Genomic DNA, 22,092 nt, shown 5'->3' on the forward strand with positions numbered 1-22,092 from the left:
ATGGGAAAATGAATGCATTAAATAAGGTTCTTTGACATTTAAATGATGGAAACCAAACATACATATTAGACAAATAGGCAGCTTGCTAACATCTCCCTTTTCTTGCCAAGGCGGATAAGCACCTTATAGCTTCTGTGACGTACGTCCCCCAAAACCAGACCCACAGACAGAACAAGCTTCCAAGTCTGGTCTCATGGAAGGCAAATGCCCTACTGAAGGAAGGCTGAACCAAAAACCAGTAACATTAAGCTGAAAGAGCATAAACTGCTGCTTTCAGATGAGGAATTGCAGGTTTTTCCAGTGTTAAATAATGAAACCTAAGCATTACTATAATTTGCAAAAAAACAGCTGCTATTTTTAAACAAGCATTGCTCTAAACTGACTTGCCCAAAGTCTCACAAAAAAACTCCGGCAGTCTATTTCCCTGGAGAAAGAGAACTCAGATCTGCTCACATTTTTGTTCTCTGCTAGAAAGAACAAAATTATTATCCTGTGACGATATTAGTTTAAAACACGAGATCAGGGTAGGGAACCTTGAGAACAGTTCGTCTAGCTCATGGTGCACACTGAGACATCTTCTTTGGAAATACTCTGGGGTCCTTGTTTTGACAAACGTATGTTCATCCCTGCCCAGACTGTAAACAGATTTGCCTTCATGTGATAGACAGAGTGTCATGCAACACTGGATGCTTGCACTTTTTGTCCCACAGTAAGGCCATATCATGACTGCAGTGGGATCATCCTTTCTCTTACGTGATGAATGAAACCTGTTGTCATTTACCCTCTACCACAGACTTTAGTCACAGAAAAATACTCTTCCAGTCCCAGGATGGAGCCCTCCTATGCCTCTCTAGAAAGCTATGTAGCCAAAAGTTTACTATATTAAGCTAATTGACCTGTACGGTGTTCTGTGAAGTTCAACACTTTGAGAAAAGGACTCTGTTACTCCCCACTGGGGAAAACTGAACTACACATATTCCCACCCTACTAAAAAGCCAGCCGCTGTTTTCCCCATCTACGCCTACTGACAACAGACGTCACAGATTAACTACCATGTGAGATGCACACAACCACAAAGTGTCCCATAAAGCGTTGAGCTCCTTTATTAGTAATGAATAAGCCAGGGCTATTCCTCGAATTCCCTAAAGGCGGCGGGCACGTCGTAGACGGGCATTCCTAGGGGTGCGAAGCCTGTCCCGAACGAGGACCAACGCGCAGCAGCGAGCCTGTCTTCAGCACAAGCTCTGTTGTGGAGGGAGAAGAGTTGAGGCACCTGGGTGGGCTTTGATCCAACTACACTCCTGGGTAGCCTCTGACCTTAAGGATCCCTGAACAGCCCAGGACTTTCAACACCTGGAAGAAACAACTCGCCACAGGACAGAAATGGCAATCTCTAAATACACAGGATCAATACATCATCAGATCAAATGCGGTGATAGAAATCTCTTTGGCAAACATCACTCCTCTGCGTGTCTCAATGAAATCTGACAGCTCCTTCCTTATGCAGCATCCAGATCTATTCTCACAAGTATTGCTGCACCCTCTGGAAGTAGTCCAAGAAAGGACAGCTTTCTCTTGATAATGGTAGTTTACATAGCTGCTTTCCTCCTACGGCTTTCCTCCTTACAATTTTTGTCCTCCTCTGTGTTTTCTGAAGTGTGCATTCAAAAAATAAATTTGCCTGCTAACAAAATCTATACTTTCAAAAGGTAAAACACTGCTACTGTCCAATATAAATAAAAACGTCATGATTACCACTGAAAGTGAATAAGGTATAACCAGTCAATTGAAAAGGGGGTTTCAAACTCTATCAGCCCAGACATGAGAAGTTAGCCAGTATTTTTCCAAAGAAATAGTACTTACATCACAGTCAGAAGCAATCTAATTCTGAATATCTACAGAACATTATCTAATTCAAATATCCATTCAGGACTTCAGTTTCCCTCTTGCTCATATGACTTTCTTCAATGCCATGTCCAAGCCCAATGTCATAAGGGAACAAAATTTCCTATCTACTAAACTGAGCAGACCTTCCCAAGCTCAAGGACTTGGAGCTGTAGGCTTGATAGTGGGATTGTGACAGAAGAGTCCCCCAAACGCTTTTTTAAAAACAGCGGGGATCATAGGGACAGCAAACTGTCGTGCATTATTGCCAATTTTGGAGTTTCCATCCAAGTACTAATGAAAAGAAACTGCTTGTTTTCTGAGAGCAGGCAGAGTCCCATGAGAAGGGCACCTAGTGAGAGACGTACCAGTTTACCTTTCTACGATACAGCAAGACAGTCTCTATGAGCTGTCGGCACTAGATGAAATCACTTTCACAAGAACTTCCATTGAGAAACTTCAGCACACAAAGAATCATATCCAAGCAGCTACCTATTAGCTAAGTAACTAAAGAGGCAAACATAAGCTTTTTAATATTTCATTGTTTAACCCAACAACCACACTACCTACTTTTACATTTCTCTACTAAAATATATATGTGCTGATAACAAGGCTAGGAATTTTAAAACTAACATGTGATGAGAATCTGTGACAATTTCCACAGAACTGGTTTTCCTCTCAAAATTGCAAAAAGGTTCAGTGCTCCCTATGCACTTATGAATAAAACCTTATCTAGAAAAAGAAGTTTGAAATCAGGTAAGATTTTTCCCTCTTCTCAAAACAAGAAATGAATATATTTATTAACAATTAAGCATTTCAAAATTTACAGAGATATATTCTGGTTCTCAAAAAGCATGAATTATTGCCTAATAATTATAGCTTACCAGCTCTTTGAACAAGAGCAACTTCTTAAAAGGTCTTGGATCTAGACTTATTAACTTCAAGTGTTGGAGAATCTACAAAGTCCCTCACTAAGCTAGGCCAATAGTTAAGTAAACATCACTTTAAATACTTCTTCCTTTATGGAAGTCCCCGTGTTTATTACTTTCATCTCCCTGTCACTGCACTTTTCTGTATTTGCAAATGTACGCTCTTTGAAGTCTCTCCATCTTGTCCATTTATAGGTACATGATCAAGTCACTTCAACGAACTTAGAATTTACTTTTTATCACTGCCTACAGTAACTACATAGATACGCTTTTCCAAGAGCTATAATCAGTACCCACTTCAATTTAAAAATATGTCTTGAAGTGCATCCATCAAACCTGATCATATTCCAGAAGTGAAGTCAGTAATATGGAAAGTTCAGGGCATATTCAATTACTGTTATCTCTTGGCTACTGCTCTGGTGAGGGAGTGCTGCTCAAGGGTTTGTTGTCCATGATCCTCGATACCTTGGATTACTGTTTTCTAGGACACTATTTCTCACCCCTAAGGCACATCCAGCCTTTTTTCATGCTGATTAACTTTGCAAAGGTTTGGGCCCATCTTTCCAAAGAGTCAGCTAATACGTTTTTTAATTCAACCAAATGCATGAGTGTGTCATCATTTGTCATTTCTCTACTCTGCACGGCCTAGATAAAACTGTCAAGAAGGATTTTGCATTTACTTCCAAATGTGGGTTTGTTTGTTTGTTTTTCTCTCTCCTTTCTCCAAACAAACAGAAAACATCTGAATGTACAACACAGTATTTTAATTCAATGTTTCTTCACTGAATATAACATTTTCAGGAGTCAGGTTTTTTAATTAGAGTGACACTAGATCTCACCTTAATCTGACGAACGTATTAGACTTTTTATAATACCTATTTTCCATTAATCATGTTGAATGGCATTTGTTACATCTCAATCCACGAGTTTTTTTGTTAGCTTTATACCAGGCATTAAAAAAAAAAATAATGCCTCAATCTCCATAAATTTAAAACAGAAATTTTCAGAAGTGTTCTCTAAGTTTTTATTTACTGCTGTAATATGAAGGATCTGTTCATTGTTACATGATTATTTATAATATCGAGCTTTATTTTCACTACAGGACAATGTACATAACAGTTCTGCCTTTTCAGCATCACTGTTGACAACTTCAGTGCTGCCATCGGACATGTGTTACCGTTCTCTTTTTTGTTCTCGATATTTTTAGAATTTCTCCTTATTAAATTTACACTAAAAAGATCCTAAAGGAAATCTGTGGAGTTTTCTTTAATCATCTTTAAAAATAAATCTAATTTATACTCATTCCTATATATTGGCAGTTGTCCTTGAACCACTTCTAAACCAAGATGGGTTCTTGCTCTGCTTAAGCTGTCTTTTAATATTCAGCTCTGCACATTCTAGATAACCACGTGTTCTCACACTCCATTTTTTCTTGCCACTTTGAGAGACACTCTTGTAAGAGACATGAGAAGTGTACCGGTGATGTACCAGTGCATCATGCGGAACTGAGGATCTGCTTAGTCCCTCGTGTTTCCATCCTCAAGGACGGGAAAGTCACATAGTTCTCCAGCCATCTTCTCCCATGACCTTATGAACTGTGATGATGAGATACTCAGTTTACAGGACGGAGAGGCAAAAACAAGCAGCAAAATCTCTTTGCATGTTTGCTTAGCATTTAGCTGCTTCCCAACAAACTAGAATAGCATGAGGACGTCTTGGGAAATCCTCTGGCAACACTGCCCTTCTCCTTTCTCTGGCAAGGGAGGGTGGAACAGAGATCACAGGGGCGTGTATCTCCTTACACTAACGTTGATTTTCTGAAGGGAAAACCTTTTCAAAACAGAACATATCCTAAAGACTGCCAAGTTAATTTGACCTCAGAGTTCATTCAAACCTCAGCGCCTTTGACCGAAAAGCACTTTGTCTTTTACTTTCATGTTTTGCCCAAGGCCGCATTTAATGCTTGCAATAGAGTACAGATGTCTCAGGCAGTTACAGAACTAAATATAAATCGTAATATAAAAGGAGACAAGACCTATTAATGAGATGATGATAAATATGAACAAAGGCCAACACAATTTCTATGTAATAAATCTGCATTCACGAGCTTCAGCCTTACTTGGCTAATTTGCTATGCTACACCAACCAATCTGTCAAAAAAAAAAACAAACCAAACCAAACCAAAACAAACAAAAAAAAAACACCCACCAACAATCCACAGAATTTTCCTGGAGATTATGTGATAGGCAGAATATATTTACCTTAACAGATGACTACAACCACCCCCCAATCCTGCCCTCAATCTATGATGTTGAATTTTTTACCTTATTTGTAACATTAAGTAAATCAGATATTGCTGAACAGCTTCTCCCGTATCCAAAAGCAATCACCAGTTAATAACTGCCTTGAATTGGTAACCTTTTGCTTATTTGCAGAAGAAATGAAAGATAGCTGCTTGACTGACACTGAACTGTAGGAAATGAGAGTACACGATTACAAAGCAACAGGTCAGGAGAGGAAGTTGATACAACTATGCCTCACTGCCAACACACAACAAGGCGGCAAAACAAAGGGCAAAGTGCTATACGTTGCTGGGAACACTAGAGCTTCTAGAAGCAAACTCTCTTCCCACATTTTAATCTCTACATTCAGTAATCTCTTATGTAAAAGAGCCACGCACAACTTCTTTCCAGAACTTAAGAGCAAGTGAACTGTATTCCTTGCTGCGATAAATTTGTGTGTGTCCCTTTGGCCACGTACACGTCTCTCTGCCCACAAAGGCCTTTGTGCTGGACTGACGAGAGGTCTTCAAGAAACATCAGTCAATCCAGTAACTGTCACACAGCTGCTCTAACACTTCAAAGTCCAGTTAGGCAGTGTTGTTTCTTAGTCACACATGGCGGAAGCACTTCTATTTTATTTTACCATACCTACTTGCTCAGCATTTTCTTTCTTCTTAATCATAGTCCCTTGGAACAGGAAAAACAAGACACGAACATCCCTGAGATATTAGGGGGGTTTTAACTCAAGCTGTAGAAGAGTCTACAGGTCTGGCTTCATAGCTGGTTTAAGTTGATCTAAGAGCCCACTGCTGCCAAAAAGGAAGTCTTGCCCCTCTGCCATCACCTCCCTTGCCCCAGCGACAGACCACGCAACTGCAGAGCGAGTCAGATCAGCCTACTGATCCAACAGAAAAATCACTAACTGGGAAAAAACATACACACGCACACCCCTACCTCTCACAAGCTCCTAAAATGCAACTTTGGGGGGAAGTGAGAGGAACTATGGAGAGATTTAAGTTGTTCTAACTGGAATTAATATTAGCAGTCATTTCTAAAGTGGACAATCTAGGCTAAAATACTAAAATAACAGGGGAAAAAAAAAATCAATCCACCCATGAACACTTTTGAGGGGAAGGGAGAGGGACACCTTTGAGGGCAAGGGAGAGGGACAATTCTGCAATATTTCAATTTTGGCGGTAAAAACAGTTTTAAAAGATCCTGTCCCTTCTTCCTTTTTCCTATCCCCAGCTGCAACATCAACTCTTAATCTGCTAATGCAAGGGTCTGTAGCACCTTGCTATGAATTAGCTAACAGAATCAATCCTCGTTAAAAATAATCCTTTACTTTAAATTTATGTCACTGAACCACAATTCACTTCATTGGTTCATTACAAGCTTGCCCAATACTGTATCTGCACACTAAGCTAACCTAACCAGCTGTATTTGGTGGACACTTTTTTGCAGATACCCACAAAATCCATTTATCTAGCAGCATTCAATCTTACTGAAGCTTTATGTGAAGACTTGCATCTTAAAAAATCCAAATGGTTTTGGTATTATTTTGTAATAAATAGCACATACATCCTTTTCTGTGAATGGAGTGCCAATTCATACACTCGAGTCACTTTGGTTCAGACAACCAGCACACTGATGGAAGCCTGAAGGACATTTCATATGAGAAAGGGCTGCAAAGGTTTGGACCCAGAGCTCACTTGCTTATTCAGTGCTGTAGAAAGAATGTCCCACACATCTCCAAACATGGCTTCCTTGGGTCTAGTCCCTCAGACTTCTATAACAAAAAATAATCATGCAGTTAAATTCAGTCACCCCCAAAATAAGCCTATCCATCTCCCTTATCTACATAAAACGGGAGGGCTTTTTGGTCTAGTACAACTTTGAATGCAGTCAGTCCAAGCCACAGCAAAGCTATCCTAGCACCTAAAAGACGATCCACAACAGCCTGGTTATAATAACTGCTCTGCACACACCAGCACTTTGCACATATTAAAACAGTAGTCACAGAAACACTGGGACAAATGACACTGACAATATAACCGAAGAGCAATCCATCTATCTTCAGATGCTAATTTTTGCCCCTAGGCCACCCCCAATTCCCATGGAGAAGCAGAACTATCATGTGGCTGCACAGCAATTTAGATTGGGGAAGTAATCAAGATAAAATTAGCTGAGCCAAATAAACCTTTTTTATTTTAACCCAAATCAGTTACCTGATGACTGAGCAACCACACAAATGAACAGGAGACGGATGAGAAGCAAAGGGAGAACAAAACTGTTTCTTTCTTTGGCAGTACCAATTTAAAATGTTCAGCAGACTGCGGCCTCCCTGGCCCTTCTCAAGAATGCTTATTAACAAAGAAAGGCACAAAACCAATGGGAGAACACTGCTTCCCATCCGTGCTTTTCCCTTCTCCACGCCTTACTGCCAGTTTCCACACCTCTACCACGACAAAGTTAGGCCAGCACAACTCAGCACAGTGAAATGGATCAGGAAAAAATGGTCAACCAAAAATGTTTTTTTTCAGCTAAATTAGTTTTCCCACAAGAGACTGGGACTAAGGACTATTTAGTCCAGCAATGTTCTTTTTATGAGCCCCAATTCTGAGTCTCTACGCTGATCTGCACTGTGACATGCATTCACTGTTTTCTATGGTTGTAGTCAAACTCCTTTTAGTGCATTTGAAAACCTACAGGTTTCAGTTTTACTTTGAAATGGTTATCATCTATACACAATAATTATTTCAGCTTTTTGCCACATGATTCTTTGATGGATTTTGTTATGTCCAGTCCAATTCTATGTCAGGCTCTATAAAAGACTACTATTTTGCATTCATACACTACTACCAAGATCAGAACTAACCTATCAGCCTTATATCAGCTGGCATCACAAGGAAAGTTTACAACTTATAGTATATTTTGATTAAAAAAAAAAAAAAAAAGGCAAAACAATAAAGGTTGTAAAGCACCCTACCATACATCTCATAGAGAGTTTATGGTGCTCACACTTTATCTTGAAAACTGCTTAGAGTTTTTTTGACTGGTACCTACTTAGTGAAAACATTTTGTGCACATACTTAAATCAGCATGCAAAGCCTGCACACAAAGCTCATCAAAAAGGTCAGAACATGGTTTTTACCTCAGAACATAACCATGAAATTTTACTTCAGATAAATACATAGTTCTACTCAGACAGAGAAACAAACAAAGAATTTGAAGCCATAGTTTTCAAAGCATCCATTTGTTTTAAGTTGCTTTCATATACATCTACTGCCTGGTTTCCAGAGATATCAGGTCCCTTAAAGTATAACTGTATTCACAGGCTTTCAGGACTTTGTTAATTCATCTGGGTCACTCAAAATCAGAGGACATGGAGTTTTAGGCCATATATTTTGATCAATGTATTTGGGGGGCAGTCTGTGGCACAGCAAAGACAACTCGTGTTGTTTGACTTAGTCCAACATTATGTAACATTTAAACCAGTCCTTTCTTCCTGTGTTCATACACTTTTCTGGCATCTCTGCTGGCAATCAATACTGCAACTCTAAGACAGAAATATAGCTAAAAAGGAAAATTTTCCTGCTACATAAGCAATCCTTAAAGATGAAATCCATTACATTATCAGTCTCCAAATTCAGACCTAGAAGGATATGTCAGCTAGTGAATGGTTAAGAGTTCAGCATACTGGGCCAGATCCCAAAACTCTCAAGCTAGTTGGTAATTAACAGATATCTAGGTCCTCCACATGAAAGAAGTCTATTGTTTAAAACAGAGACATTTTTTTCCTTTTCTTCTCACAGCCAGTCTGTGTATTTTAAGTTTCCCTTAGAACTGTCAACATTCTAGCATTTTAAAAGCTTCATTTCTCAAATAAACAGACAAGTTGTTTGACTCATAATTGACTGGAATGCAAACATGCTTAGATCATGGGTAGAACAAAACCATTTTACAGGCTAAATGGCTTCTCAAACATCCCAAATCTCCCCTTTCTTTGACTGGATATTACATTTTGCCAGCTATTCAAATAACCTAAATATACCTAAAATTTAAGATGTCCGGAATAGCAACAGAATTACAGAAAGTAGCACTGAGGGTCTGTAAGCAGTCCATGGTAAACCCAACTAGTAAGCAATATGCCTACACAGAAGATTAGTATGTACCTTCATAAATAATAATGTGTTCTGGCAAAACTTCTAGGATAACCCAAAGAATGCCTAACTGATCACATTTTGTAAAGTAGTAGTAATGATCTATTAAAAAATTACCTGTTTTCCAAAAATCTCACAGTCAAAATAGATTAGATGGGTGAATAATAAGGGACTGCATATAAACAATACTTTAATAACTGAATATGTCAGGTTAAAGCTGCAATTCGAAAGAATGAGATGTGGCCACTTACCTATGACGGAACCAGTCAGAATAATCAAAAAAGAGAGTAACAGAGAAGATGCAACAGAGAAAGAACAAGTAGAAGTACTCAACTGATATGCAGATACTACAAGAAGAAAAACACTAAAATAAAGAGCTGATCTAGTCAGAAAAGTACACAAAGGTAAATGACAACTGTAAGACATTTTTCAAATGTCCAAACATCTACAGCTTTGACTGCTTTTCTACCGTCTGGAGTCTGACTGCTGTATCTGTGGATCACCCAACCCTATCTGGCCATATGAAGATAAACCCGTATCTCATTGCGGTTGATTAAAAAAAAAAAAAAAAAGTGATTAAAAAAATGCCTGGAGAACAGAACTGGAAGAGATGGACCCTTTAAGGCCAAATTCATCCCCTTCCACTCAAAGGAGGCATTCTTAGTTTGCCTGTCTATGCAATTATTCAGCTGAAGTCTCTAAACATGACTAGAACTGCATAATACAAAAGCATAGTTCAGCAAATCAATGAATAGTACCATTCACTAGGACAGTCACCCCTTTCGTTGTTTATCATAACAAAGGTGTTAACAAATGCATAAGCACGTGGAACAGGCTGTCTTCACCTCCAGGTCTTGATTGCAAAAGCTAGTGGGAAAGTCCCAAAGAGGCTTATCCTGCTGTTAGAGGAGTGTTGTGGGTATGGAAATGAAGGTTACTGGCATGTCAGATCAGCATCTTTTACGAGCTTCAGCATCCAACAAGTTTTGGAAGAGCTGAGCTTACCTGCTCAGTTGTATGATTTACTGCTATGTTGTAGGAAGTGCATCTTACAGCAAAAACAAGGAAACTTAGGTATGTTTCAAAACTGCTTCCTTATTAATCCTTAAGAAAGACATATTTTCCTTTCCTTCTGCTTCCAATAAAAAGCAAATTTCCCTCTTCTCTGAGGCACGCAGTCATGTTTTTCTAAATTCTCCTCCCACTCCCAGTTTTTAATTAAAGCTTTTTATTAAAAACAACCTTATATGAACTAACACAATTTCAGCCATGTATCTGCATCACTGCATGTCCTCAGCACTTACTTTCTAAAATACAGAAAACTGCGTTTTCATCCACACCAACATAAACACATTAATACACATAAATAATGGGAAAGCTAATTTCAATCAAGCCTAAATTCCATTTCAGTAAATTCCTTGCATTAGCCTCCAAAGACAGCATAGACATCTGCCCTTCTGTTCCCTTTTCTGGGGATAGGCCTCACAGTGAACAACCAACACTGACCCCAGCAGTGTGCGTTACAGGCAAAACAGACCCCACCATGGGAAAATGGAATAACCTCCAGCAGCTTGCTCACACACTGATGAGCAAAGGGAATGTCCTCCTTAGTTTGTATGTTAACTCTGCTGGCTGCTCAGAAGTAAAGCAGTCATCATGGTCAGATTCCTAATACTTGCATTTCAGTGAAATATAGGCAAAAGAAAAGCTCAAGCCCATTTGCTCCTCATGACCATGAAGTATATGACAACTACATTATCATGAACAACCAATCATTTCCTAATCATATCAAGCAAACACACATGTATGCAATCCTGTTATCCAAGAGTAAATATGGTATTTACAACATTCATTGCTCATGAAGGCTAGCTATACCATCTCCATGTTGCTGGTTAGCAATAGTAGTTTCAAAGCATACATACAAACATAATACTTAAGACAGACATTTATTTAAAGAAGGAAGAACTTACGTTATGAAGAAATCTTTTAAAATAACTTCTAATTATTACATTGACTGTCTCTATCTTCTCTGCATTTGGTACGTTCCTTGCATATGTTTTGTAACACTGTGTTTCATAACACTCAGTATTCACTTGTACACGCACATATATCAATAATTCAGTAAAATAAAATTACTTAAAGTGCAATCGTCAGCATATAATGCAGTATGTTCCAAGAGCAACAAAAGCATGTACTTAGTTTGAGAATAAACTATTATGGGAGAGAAATCTCTCTTTTTAAAATGGACACTACTGTTTTTATTTGGAGTTTTATCAGCACATTCATAGTGCTGAGCGACCCCGTTCCCAACAATGCTATTGTTAGTTGTCCCATTTTTGTCTGGACAGCAGAGTTACCCAGTTCTCATGGGCTAATCAGTTGACTTCAAACACAGACACAGATGTAGGCATGCCTATGTAAACATTTAAAAGGTTTTATAAAAAAGTACAAAGCAGATGCTGGACACTGAAATCGTCCGGAGTATCCCGGGTCTAACTAGAGCTCCAAGTCATAAACATAACATTCCATGCAGACGAGTTAAATTCACACTCCCTCCCCCAACTATGTAAGTACTTTTAATAATCCCCATATGATTGTAAACACTTTGACCATGACTTGTGCATGTTAAGTTTATCTCTATATTTCAAAGGCGTGACAAAACCCACAGCTGTGTATGTTACCTTCCATTAAAACACCCCCAAAGCACCCCACGCCTTTTCTAGGAGCATGCTGATTTTTGTCCATCTGAAAAACCACTCTGCGTAGTTACAATGCAAACACTTGGAAAGTAATATTGTCTAGAATTTTAAGGGCAGCGTAAACTTCTGCAATATTCATAAACTCTGAATCAAAACTGCTGTAATAATTTAGCATTTCATGGGATACGGCTGCAACCACCAGCAGTGGCAAAGGCAAATCGCTGGGATCAGTGGCAGACTTCAGTAACTCATCCACTTACCAAGTATTTTAATTTGGCAGACTGGAGTTAGAAGCTTAGATACATCTCTAAGGGCCTGAACACCCCCTCGGTACCTTAATTTACCCCGCTCCCTACCCATGTACCTGCAGCCCCAATGAGCTCAGGAGGCTGCTTGGACCCCCCTGACCAACACTGCTTCCCACAGGGGTCCAACAGCCTCACAGGCTTCACAACTGCTGAAAGAAGCGCTGCACACTGCCCCCCAGGGGCAGTGAGAGAGCTGAACAGCCCCTCACCCTCCTCACCCCACACCAAGAGAGGTGCCACATCCCCCAGCACCCCAGCCCAGGGGAGCCTCGCCAAGCCCAAAATAGCTCCCCAGGACATCCCCGCAGCCTAATGCTCACCGGGGGAGGGAGGATAGGGGACGACAGCTCCTTGTCCCGGCTCTACCCCCCCTCCCCACTAGTGCTCACCCGGGCAGATCAGCTCCCTGACCCGGCTTTACCCTCCCCCCGCCTAGGCAGGCGTCGCCCTGCCAAAATGGCCGCGGTCCCACAGCGACCCCGCCCCAGGGGTTACCGCGGGTCCCCTCCCCCACTCCTGCCTCCGGGCGCCCCGCCCCCGCGCTCGCCCCGCCCCTCGCTCACCACCCAAGATGGCGGACGCGCCTCCTGTGGCTCGGCCCTCCCCCCTCCCCCCTCCCGCCGCCACTCTCCCCCTCCCCCTCCCGCGTGGCGTCATTGGCCAGCGCCGCGAGCGCCACGGCCCCGGCCGCAGCCAATAGAGACAAAGGAAACCTCGCGTCCGTACGTGGCCAGCCCACCTCCTCCTCCACAGCCATTCGCTCGTACGGCCCGGGCCCGCCTTGCGCATGCGTAGTAGCCCGCAGACCCTCGCCCAAAGCCCCACCCCAGAAGGCTTGCCGTTTACTCAACAGAGACTTACCTCTCGCACACTGCTCCGCACGGGCTGGCGTTATACCCTCGGCGCATGCGCCCTCGCCCCAGCCCCGCGGAGGGAGGGGGCGGCGCGGCCGCAGCGCGCAGGCGCGGTGCCTGCGGAGGGGGCGGGTCAGGTCCGCGGCCTCGCTGTTGGGGGGAGCGGCGGTTGGGGCTGGGACCGTTAACGCCGCGGCGGGGCGGGGGGCGAGAGCGCCCTCTGGCGTCGTGGCGGCGGCGCGTGCGGGAGGCGGTGGCGGCGGCGCGGCTTTATTCCTCTTCCTTTGGCCCGCAGGCTGCGACATGCGCTGAGCGGAGGCGGGCGCTGCAGGGAGGCGCGGCAGCGGCAGCGGCGCGAGCGGCGCCCGCCCCATGCTGGCCGTGGGCCCCGCGGGACGGCCCAGGCCGCGTACCGCGCTGCGGCGTGAGCCGGCGGCATCCGGCGAGGAAGCAGCGTAGTGTCCCTGCGCGCAGCCGCCCCGGAGGATGGAGGGGGAAAGAAGTAAGCCTAAACCAGATAAACCGAGTGTCTCGGACAGGCAGGACAGGCAGAATCGCGTAGGAAACTCTCCTGGGAGTCGGCAGTCTCCACTTAGCCCCTTCTCCCAGTCAGCCAGATGAAATAGAAGGAAGCCAGGAGGAATAGAAACAGTTTACAGATAGAGTACTGAAAGCACCAAGTAACTCATTTGTAACTAAGGTATGTCTTCTGCTCTCCGTGTCACTAGTGGTGACAATCAGAAATGTGATACCTTGGATGTGGCTGAAGAATGCCCCTTACCTGTCCCTAGCGATATTCCAGTGGAGATATACATTCCTTAGCTCGCATTTGGTGCAACCCAGATTTTTTTCTGTAGCAAAGCCTTCACTTCTTCCTAGATAAATTAGTTTAGTTGTGGTACAGCTGTACTAGCAACATTCTTTTTTTTATGAGAAATATAAACTAATAGGAAGCAGGGATTGTGTAGCCTCAACTGATGCGCTGAAAAGTGTGGGTCATCTCGTGAAAGCTTTATGCTTTAGGTATATTAAGAAATTATCTTTGTGAAAAAAGATTTCCTCCCACATCTTATTTCAAGTGTTGTTTTGTTAAGTCTTGACAAGACTACTGTGCCAGACATGTGACTTCTGTGTATCTTTGAAAGTGGGATGAGTACTCTCACCACAATGCTGTCTCACACAGTGTTCTCCCTGATACCTGCTGTAGATATTTACTTGTAGGAATTTAGAAAAAGTACACAGCTATAAAGGTTTTAATTTCCCCACTGGTTTCTTACATACTTGTCTATTTGCACCCACTGCAGCGCTGTCGGACTGCCTTAAAGTGGAGAGCCTTACCAGTTCCACTGAAGAGGGATTTGAAGGTAATGTCACTTAGATTTCTGGAGGGAAACGGCACCACTTCTAGTGCAAAAATAATTACTGGAGAACAGTGCTTTTTGCCTATTGTCATGTATGTAGAAGATGTGTGTTGGAAGTACAGGTTCTTCTCAGGAAATAGTCGCCCAAGTATTTGTTAGCTGGTGTAAGTAGCCCTGCTTATGGCTGCTTGTTCCTTCTCTAGCATTATTCTTCTGCACAATGCTAAAAAAGAGATATATCGCCACAAAGATCCCAGCAAGGGAAAAAGAAAATCCCTGCAGAGTTGATGACCTAAGCCAGCTTTAGAAGTATTTCCATCAGATGTCAGTCCGTGCCATTAGTCATTGCCTGGTGAGATCATTTTGAAGGCTGAGAAGGTAGATGCCTCCTGTATCTTTTCATTCCTTGACCTTTTTGCTAGGTTTCATAACAGCAGCACTAAAATTGGAGATCAGATTAGTAATGTGGACATCTGGTCTTTTGGGAACGATGAGCTTCATATGCAGTGTCTCCAAGGAAAACCATGTTACACTGTATTTGCTGCTGGAGTCTCAGGGCACTCGAGCATGAGAATTTGGGAAGTATTTCATAGATGAGTGAGTGGCTTGAAAACTAAATGTAGTAGTGATATGTTCTATTTGCTTTTGACCTGTGCAAGATTAGATCTGATGACCCAGAAATGAAAGACTGTCTTCTGTCACCCGTCCTCTGAAGTAATCTATCTACCAGTGCTATCCAGACATAGCAAATGTATTGAAATGCTTGAAAACAGATAAGAAATAGTGGCAGCATTTTTAATCTGCGCTGGGGGAACTTTTTACTAGAATTTCTCAAATGTGCATTTTTAAACACATATATTAAGTATATCTGTTTCTCCTTATTTTAAAATAGTGAAACTGTCATGCGGAGCAAAAGGGTGGGAATGTCCCAGGGCATGTGTTGTCTTCTGGAGCAGTAGTGTAGGATTCCAAGAGACACTGTGAGCATCCTTGTAATGGGACTCTGATTTTCCCATGTCTTATTTATTTCTGTGAATACAAAAGCTTGTGAAATGATGTTGAAGAGTTAATTCCTTTCCAAATCAGTCATTTTATAAGACAAAGTACTTTTAATGTTGCATGTTGATATTAAATACCAAACTCTTACTCAGCAGATGTAAGCACCAGCTAGTGTTGCGGTGACAAAAGATTGTCACTCTCTTGACTGCTGTTGTCTCCATGTGTTCCTCTCTGACTTCTGAGAGTAACTGCAGGCTCTGAACTGCCATAACATTATTCAGCTCTTGTTATATTGGGCAACCAGAAGTCATTCTCTGCTAAGGAAAAAATTAAGGAAAAACTTGTTTGCTAGCCTTACAAGAATGCTGTGTTTTGTGACTTCTGGAGAGGTCGTACATCATAAATGTATGCACATTTGCCAATCCAGAATTGGCACCTGAAACTGGAATGTAAACTGAATATGGTGACAGTGGACTGTTACTCCAGATATGGAGTGGAAAAACAGATTTAATTACTCTTTTGTGCTTGATCGTTGAAGAAGAGAAACGTTAACCATGACGGAGAGCATGTTCTCTTTTTCAGCATGGCCTGGCAACACCCTGAAACATACTCCCTTTTCAGAGCTCTTGCCAAAGAGGTACTGCTAATGTTTTAACAAGAGCTGTTATGGATTTAATACCTCAAAGGCACATATACTTGGAGATGTATATGTATACATACACAAGTGCATGTACTTGGAGAATAGGTGTGATGAACCAGGTTCTGTTCAATAGTTTTTTTTTTTTAAAAAAAAGTTCTTTAAACAAAATTATATTCTTTATAAATATCCCTGGTGGCAGAAGATGTGACATAAAGGTCATATAAATTACTATAGCTAATATCACTTGGTAAACAAAATTTACCAAACTGCTTTTATCTGAACATATTTTGAATATTATCTTCCCTGGAAAACATACAAAGAAAAAAATCATAGGACAGGACAGTCAGCTTATGTAGCTGAAGGAGGGTATGGCTATGAAAAGTTTCCGAGTGTGTTTTCTTCAATAGTATGTTCAGTTCATTCAGTTGAAAATATTCTTCTGTATCACTTCTGTGAGTTTCAGTGCTGATTAACTTCTAGTGGGACTAATTTGTCAGTATTTGGAGAAAGGCTCCCACAGCATCCTTTGTAGTCATATTTCAAAAACAATCTTAAGGATGTTCATGGACCATCAGAAGCCATTCCAGCTCATCACTTGACTTGTGTTTTACTTTTCTGGTTAGGTTTAGGAATCGACTTTTAAAAGTATAAGCCAACAAAAATACACAATGTCCTGACTGATTTTTCAGAAGTGCCAGGCTCCTGCCTGTTGTTGAAATGAGTGTAAGCCTTTGAAAAGTCTATCAAGAGCTATTGTATGCGTAGACTCCTGGGAAGCTGCCCAGACTGGTAAATGGAAATTTTCATTTCAGGTGATCTGAAGACATTTTGGACACAAATGGAAGGTAGAAGAGTGGACTTCATATTTGAGCAGGTGCAAAATGTGCTGCTGTTGCTGAAGCAAAAGATCAAGAATGGAACTGCCACAAACCAAGGTTTGAAATCACTGTAATGATTGAGCAGGACTGGGATCAAGCTGTAGCCCACTTTGTATAGGGCTATATGATATTTGCCACAATTCAGATATCTCTGAGTTTAAATTACTTAGTAGCTGACATCCTTGAGCACAGATAACTCAAGAAGGTAACTCAACCTCAATGCAGTATAGGAAGGTATGGCTTATCACAGTTGTTCTCACCTCAAAGAAAAAGTCTGAGGCCTGAGGAGATAAATAAAAGGTACCAATTACAGCCTGAGAAATCATCTGATTTTTTTTCTCTGTTTGTTTCTTTAAACATAGTATATAATGTATAGTACAACTCCTGTGCAGCAAAACTGCATTCATAAGGAAACTACTAAATTTTGTGTTTGGATTGAGTACAAAACACTCCAGATGGGCTCTATATACTTCTAGACACATACTTTTCAGACATGTGATTTTTTATGTATGGCAGGTTCTTCCACAACAGCCCGTACAATTAATTATGCGTGCTTATGTTAGTTATTTATTTAATTCCTCATAAATAGTGGATGGACCCTGCTCGTCCCTGGGCTGACCCGTACTGTACAAACTCTTCACTGCTTTTGCCTATGCAGTTGCCAGGTGTTTTTTCTTTCTTGTCAGAAGTTGTTTTAAAAGTCATCATTGGTTATAAAAATAAACAGGCTAATTGTTTCAGGTGTATTTTGCCATTTTCTCTTTTTGCCTTTATACTTTTTCAAACAACATATGGCTCTTAAGCACACAGAGGTGAAATGTTTGTTCCTGAGACAAGGAACAAGGAACAAGGAAGTATTTGTAGTGCCTTGTTTTTGTTTATCTTCGTAAGTTTAGCCCTGCAGGCTGATCTCGGTTAATTGAATGGTTTTGTACTGAGATGATAATGTCATGAAGTGTTATTTAACTTTGGAGACACCATTATAACTTGAAACTTCAGTGGGAAAATCTAACAGAAATGCATTATAAGATTGCTCCTGATTTCCACTAAAGTTCATTTCCCTTATTTGTGTTAAAATCAGAAGTTTCATAGGCCTGGAGCAGTTCACGTGTTTCTCTTTACTGGTTTAATTATTTAATTTAAAAACATGACTTTTTTATTTGGTTACCCATGTAGGTGTAATGTATGCATCTTAGTGCTTTTCCTGTGCAGGAAAATGTACAGAAGTATAAGATGCTTTTTAAGTGGTATGGCTACACACTCTGTGTTATACTGCTAACTCTAAATTAGTAAAGCAATTTTTGTGTACTAAAGCTCCCACGTCTTGGTTTTATGACAAAATATTACAGCAGTGCCTAGCTGAAAATTGAACCTGAACCCCCAGATAATGCAATGAATCTGTGACATAGTTAAATTTGAACTTTTCTGATGGTCTGTTCTGTAAATATTTCAGACTAAAATATTAACAGGGATTTTTACTGATTTTTTTTTTTTTTTTTTTTTTTTGTCTGCTGCCTTGTGATACTTATTGCATGGGGAAATAGCTTGAGACAGAACTGGTCTTTTTTTGTGTTACTATCTGAAGGCCATTTCCACCAACTTAGTACTAACATTAATTTGGTCTAACAAGATCCAGCCCTTCTTAGCCAGAAGATGACTAGTTTAGTGACAAAGAAAGAGACTCTACATGAAATTTTGTTTACATATCTTACTGAGAGTGCCAGCTACTAGGTTGTATGCATTTGGAAACCATATTCTAGAAGCTTTCTAAAAGCCAGAGAATTCTCAATGCTGATTCACAATTACTAATGTGAGCTGTAACTTTCCTGTGAATCCTAGATGAGTCTATCATGGACTGAGGTGTAAAAAGTTGCTGATAACTTGAGTGTTACACTGCTGTAGACTAGCATAGTGGGGAAACAGATGTCTTCAGGGGACTCGAGCCTTGTGTTCCCTTTTAGTGGTTCCTATTATCACTGTCCTTATTATCATTACTTAAGTTAAACTTCCTATCTGTGCTGTTTTGTTCTTTTATGTAGATTACTGGCAGGCTTGGGCTCTGGTGAATGAAGCTAATCTAAGTGATCTCTTAACCTTGGCAAAAGGTATGCGCATCTTGACTGTATTTAGTCAATATGTGGCTTTAGTTTATTGTGTTTTACTCAGCAGGAGCTTATTTCCTTTAAGTGAAAATAAACTAGATATGAAAAATCTGTTAGCATTGCATGGAAAAAGCTCTAATAATTAGTTTCCTCGGATACTCTGGACTGAGTACTCTCATGTGGGTTTTCACTTTTGTGTATGTGCCGGTGTGTGGCTTGTATCTAGTGAGGACGGAGTTTGGGCTAATAAACCCTGATGGACCTGAGCTGGCTGCAAGAAGGGTTGGCTTGTGTGTCTCTCTGTTCTCTCCAGATTGTTCAAATACATATTCTGTGTGGATGATTCCACTAAACCCAATACCCTGGCCTCCTTTTTACCTCAGATAATGAAGAGAAATCTGTGCGTGTTTCATTCGTGTGTTGTTTCTGTGCACTTCCATAATAACAATATGCACAAACTTAAAAGGTATGTGGGACAGCTTAATGAGAGACAGACAGACAGACACTGAGAGACACTCTCGCTTGCACACCTATATGCAAACACATGACTTTTCTATAGGTTTTAAGTAGTAGCTGCTTTTTAGTAGTGCACTTGCCAGCATGCTCTTTGTTAGCTGTAGTTCACAGTGGTGCATTGTCTTTAGTGTATTTTGGCAGTTACCTGTTTAGTAACTAAAGTAACTTAATTATAAATTGAATGTGGATTGCCAAAGGTTTTTGCTTGTATTCCAATTTTTTCAGTAAGTGATGTCTTTGATGGACGTGATATACAGGAACACAAACCCAAATTGCAGGCTGTTCTTACAGATAACAATGCTGCAAACTCAGCAGAAGGCTGTCACAGGTCAGTGTATTTTTTTCATACTTTTTTCCAGTTTAGCAAAGTTTGTTGTGTGACATAATCTTTATTGCATTTAAGAGAGTTCTCAGCTCTCTCTAATATTTATTTATTCAATGTTTTAAACCTAGTTTTGAATCCTGACATTTTTCAAAGAGAAAATATTTTTAACTTGGCCTACATGGAAAGCCTGAATTTTTGAGTAGATTTGAATCAAATTTGCCATTTGAGAGCACAGCAGAATAAAACAGGACATTTCGCTGTGAATAAAGATCCACAAGTATTACCAGGATTACTGGGGGGGACTTCCAAATTTTGAGTTCAGTTCTCAGGTTTATCACAGACTATGCAGACTGTCAGGCGGATGACTTAGTCTCTCCATGCCTCAGGCAGTGATCTGGAAAATTAGGTTAAAGATATCGTTTATATATAAAAATATCATTTCTATATTTTGGTATGTAAGTTTTTCACAGGCAGAAGCTGTTGCCATTTATCTGGGGTGCCATTGTGAATACCTTCATATGGCGTCAGGACGGTAGCACAATGCAAACAGTAGTTCATTGAAGCCCTTGGCCTTTTAGCAATGGGCTGATTCTTTCTGTACTAATAATGTTGAACCACTAAAAGATTGCGTGCTTTACTGGTTGTCTAAGATGCTGGGTTTTTTTTCCTTTGTTATTTGAAATAGCAAAAAGGAGCAGAAGGAAAAATCAGGTTCAGAGAATGCAGAAGCGTCTAGTGAAATACGAATGTTACCTCTAAATCTGCAATATCAGAATCACAAGTGCTCTAGTGCATGTCTTGCCAACAGACCACTGAGCTCCTACAAGGGTGAAAATCCTCTTAAGATACCGATTCTGTTTCACTTTCAAAGACGACATGCAAAAGCCGACTGCCTTTCAAAATCACTGGATGTGAATTACAAAGCTCCCTGTGGAAGGAGTCTGAGAAGTTTTCAAGATGTGCAGAATTATTTGTTTGAAACAGAGTGCAATTTCTTATTCGTTGATCACTTCTCTTTCAACACATACGTACTGTTGGGCAGGAACACTGTAAATCCTGAACCCCTTGTGTTTGACTTTGACATTAGCAATGGAGCTGAGTCTGTGCCTATTTCCTTCTGTAATGATATTGACCGTGCAAGATTACCCTATTTTAAATATCGGAGGGCATCGTGGCCACGTGGATATTATCTCAACAATTTCTCCAGCATGTTTGTTGACTCATGCAACTGTACAGATGGCTGCATTGATAGGTAGGTCGAAACATCTGATCCCAAACAAGTAACGTGTGATGTGTCAACAGCAAGGTGATGTTATCAATCTGAAGACACGTGGTACCAAACGGTGCCAAATTACAAAGGACCGACACTGCTGTGGTATCTGCAGTAGCTGTCTTGTGCCATGCTCTGCGATGATTGACACGGCTGTGTCTGTGTCTTCTCCAGAACTTGGGTACTGCTACCTGCACAGCCCTGGTTGTAGGGAAGGAAGTGACCAAGTGGTGCATTATTATGGTCCTTTCCTTTTCTTCCCAAATTGGCAATGCCTCTCCTCCTCAAAGCAGAGCTGGCAAGTAGATCTCTTGGCTTTGGGAAGGGAATGGAGACACTTAGGCAAATTGAGGAAGGCTCATTTTCCTGGCAGGCAAGGAAGGATCCTGCATGCCAACTTCTGCTGCAGCTTCCTTTTAGGGCTGGTATCTTTTGGAGCTGAGTTGGCGCAGCCTGGTGAGATGAGATAATTTCAGACACAGAATGTTACAGAGGGCAAAGGAAGAAACATCTCTGTCCACAGCCTCTAAATCCCATCTCTCTCCTTGCCTAAACAGAAGCTATGAAACCCTGTGGTCACAGAACACATTTATGTTCTGACCTGTTCGAGTGATGTTGCTCATTGCTGTCTTTTTCTAAAGCCCAGTAACTCTGAATGATATGTTACTCCATGGGAAGTTGGCACAGTTACCTTCATGTAAATTTAATGATAATTTTGTCCTTTTTCAGGAAGGGCATTTGTCTTCAATGTCATCTCTGCCTGTAGTTGTTACCTTGTTTTTTAATCCGTTTCGTACTACTGACAGCTACAGCAGTCGCACATGCTGGTGTGCAGTATTATTGTCCATGCCCACCAAAAGCTTGAGACCACTGCCTAGAATA

The 22,092-nt window shown here is 40.9% G+C and overlaps 1 protein-coding gene across 1 annotated transcript in view; it reads left to right on the forward strand.

Annotated features, from left to right (window-relative positions):
• Nucleotides 1–13,227: 13,227 nt before the first annotated feature.
• Nucleotides 13,228–22,092, forward strand: part of SETDB2 (SET domain bifurcated histone lysine methyltransferase 2) — a 48,117-nt gene continuing 39,252 nt past the window's right edge. The window contains exons 1-6 of the mRNA XM_064507212.1: nt 13,228–13,621; nt 14,424–14,483; nt 16,932–17,054; nt 19,037–19,102; nt 19,841–19,943; nt 20,626–21,192. Coding sequence (XP_064363282.1) covers nt 13,606–13,621; nt 14,424–14,483; nt 16,932–17,054; nt 19,037–19,102; nt 19,841–19,943; nt 20,626–21,192 — 935 coding nt within the window. The 5' untranslated portion in view covers nt 13,228–13,605. The remainder of the gene's footprint in view (nt 13,622–14,423; nt 14,484–16,931; nt 17,055–19,036; nt 19,103–19,840; nt 19,944–20,625; nt 21,193–22,092) is intronic.

The sequence above is a fragment of the Dromaius novaehollandiae genome, chromosome 1, assembly GCF_036370855.1.
Source record: "Dromaius novaehollandiae isolate bDroNov1 chromosome 1, bDroNov1.hap1, whole genome shotgun sequence".
Classification (NCBI taxonomy): domain Eukaryota; kingdom Metazoa; phylum Chordata; class Aves; order Casuariiformes; family Dromaiidae; genus Dromaius; species Dromaius novaehollandiae.